The following is a 1052-nucleotide window of genomic DNA, read 5'->3' as shown; positions in this document are numbered from 1 at the left end:
AAACAGATGATATCATCCGCTGGTGTGGACGCTAATATAGTTATCTTTGTAGTTATCGTTCTTGGTGTGAACGGGGCTTTAAACAAGAATACAAAATATTATTATCAGGATATGATCACTCAACATCTCTGAGAAAATATATATCAAATCCTTTTCTTTGTCATATAATACAAATGCAGAAAAAAACAAACTCATTCTTATTTTCTTTACTAAAACATAGGGAATTCTTTCTTTAAAGAAACTTAGTTTGCCATTAATTCTTGTCTTTATCATTTCTGATGGGAGGTTTGAATGTCTTGGCATTATAAACCCAAACAGTATCAATTCCCTCTCCAGCGACATCCTCAGGAGTCCAAGTGGGAAATGGAAAGCGACAAGCCACTACTTTGGCTGAACTCTGGAGCTCTGTTTGAAGCTTGACTTCAAGCTGCTCCATCTGTGGAGAAAACAACAATGTCTGTCAGATTGTAAAAAATATTGTATGTACATGTGTGTATGTATATATAAAATTAGTCAGAAGAGCTTACCATTTGAGGAACGCCAAAGATGACCACATTGGAGTACTCTGAAAAACTGACCTATGAAAGAAAAGACAAATAATAAAAAAAAAAAAAAACACATGTGGCATGATTACATACAGATTGTATTGTATTGTATCTGTAAATACTTAATAATTTAGGTACAAATATAATGGAAGGTCCACATTTAGATTATGATTGACCTGTCCTCACCTTCCAAAGGTCAGAAATATAAAAAGATGTGTTGTGATGAACACCTTCCCTCCAGGCTTTGCATCGGGAGTAACAGACCAGCCATGGGTTCAGCTCAAAGCCAACTGCCTTGAAACCACTTTCTGCTGCAGCGATAACCTAGACCAAACCAGAAACACAGAGGAACAAGACTATTAGGACTATTAACAGATTAACAAACTGTGATCATCTAACAGTTGTATTGCAATGCTGATATACCACAGAGCTGAATGATTTTTATTCATATACTATGGCATTTACATGGTACTGTTTGTTAGCGCAAAAGAGGAAGCTTTACACCAA

The 1052-nt window shown here is 35.7% G+C and overlaps 1 protein-coding gene across 1 annotated transcript; it reads right to left on the bottom strand.

The window, feature by feature from the left end:
* Positions 1–61: 61 nt before the first annotated feature.
* On the bottom strand, positions 62–939 carry LOC107578923 (protein FAM173B-like). The gene is made up of 4 exons (XM_016264825.1): positions 931–939; positions 732–869; positions 528–578; positions 62–436 (listed from the first exon to the last, which is right to left on the bottom strand). Exons 1-4 carry the CDS (start codon positions 937–939, stop codon positions 254–256), a joined length of 381 nt encoding a protein of 126 aa, XP_016120311.1. The 3' UTR covers positions 62–253.
* Between the last annotated feature and the right edge of the window lie 113 nt (positions 940–1052).

Source organism: Sinocyclocheilus grahami, unplaced genomic scaffold, assembly GCF_001515645.1.
Source record: "Sinocyclocheilus grahami isolate Dianchi unplaced genomic scaffold, SAMN03320097.WGS_v1.1 scaffold12781.1, whole genome shotgun sequence".
NCBI classification, from domain to species: Eukaryota; Metazoa; Chordata; class Actinopteri; order Cypriniformes; family Cyprinidae; genus Sinocyclocheilus; species Sinocyclocheilus grahami.
The sequence above is the reverse complement of the archived record's forward strand: the minus strand, read 5'-3'. Positions and strand labels throughout refer to the sequence as shown.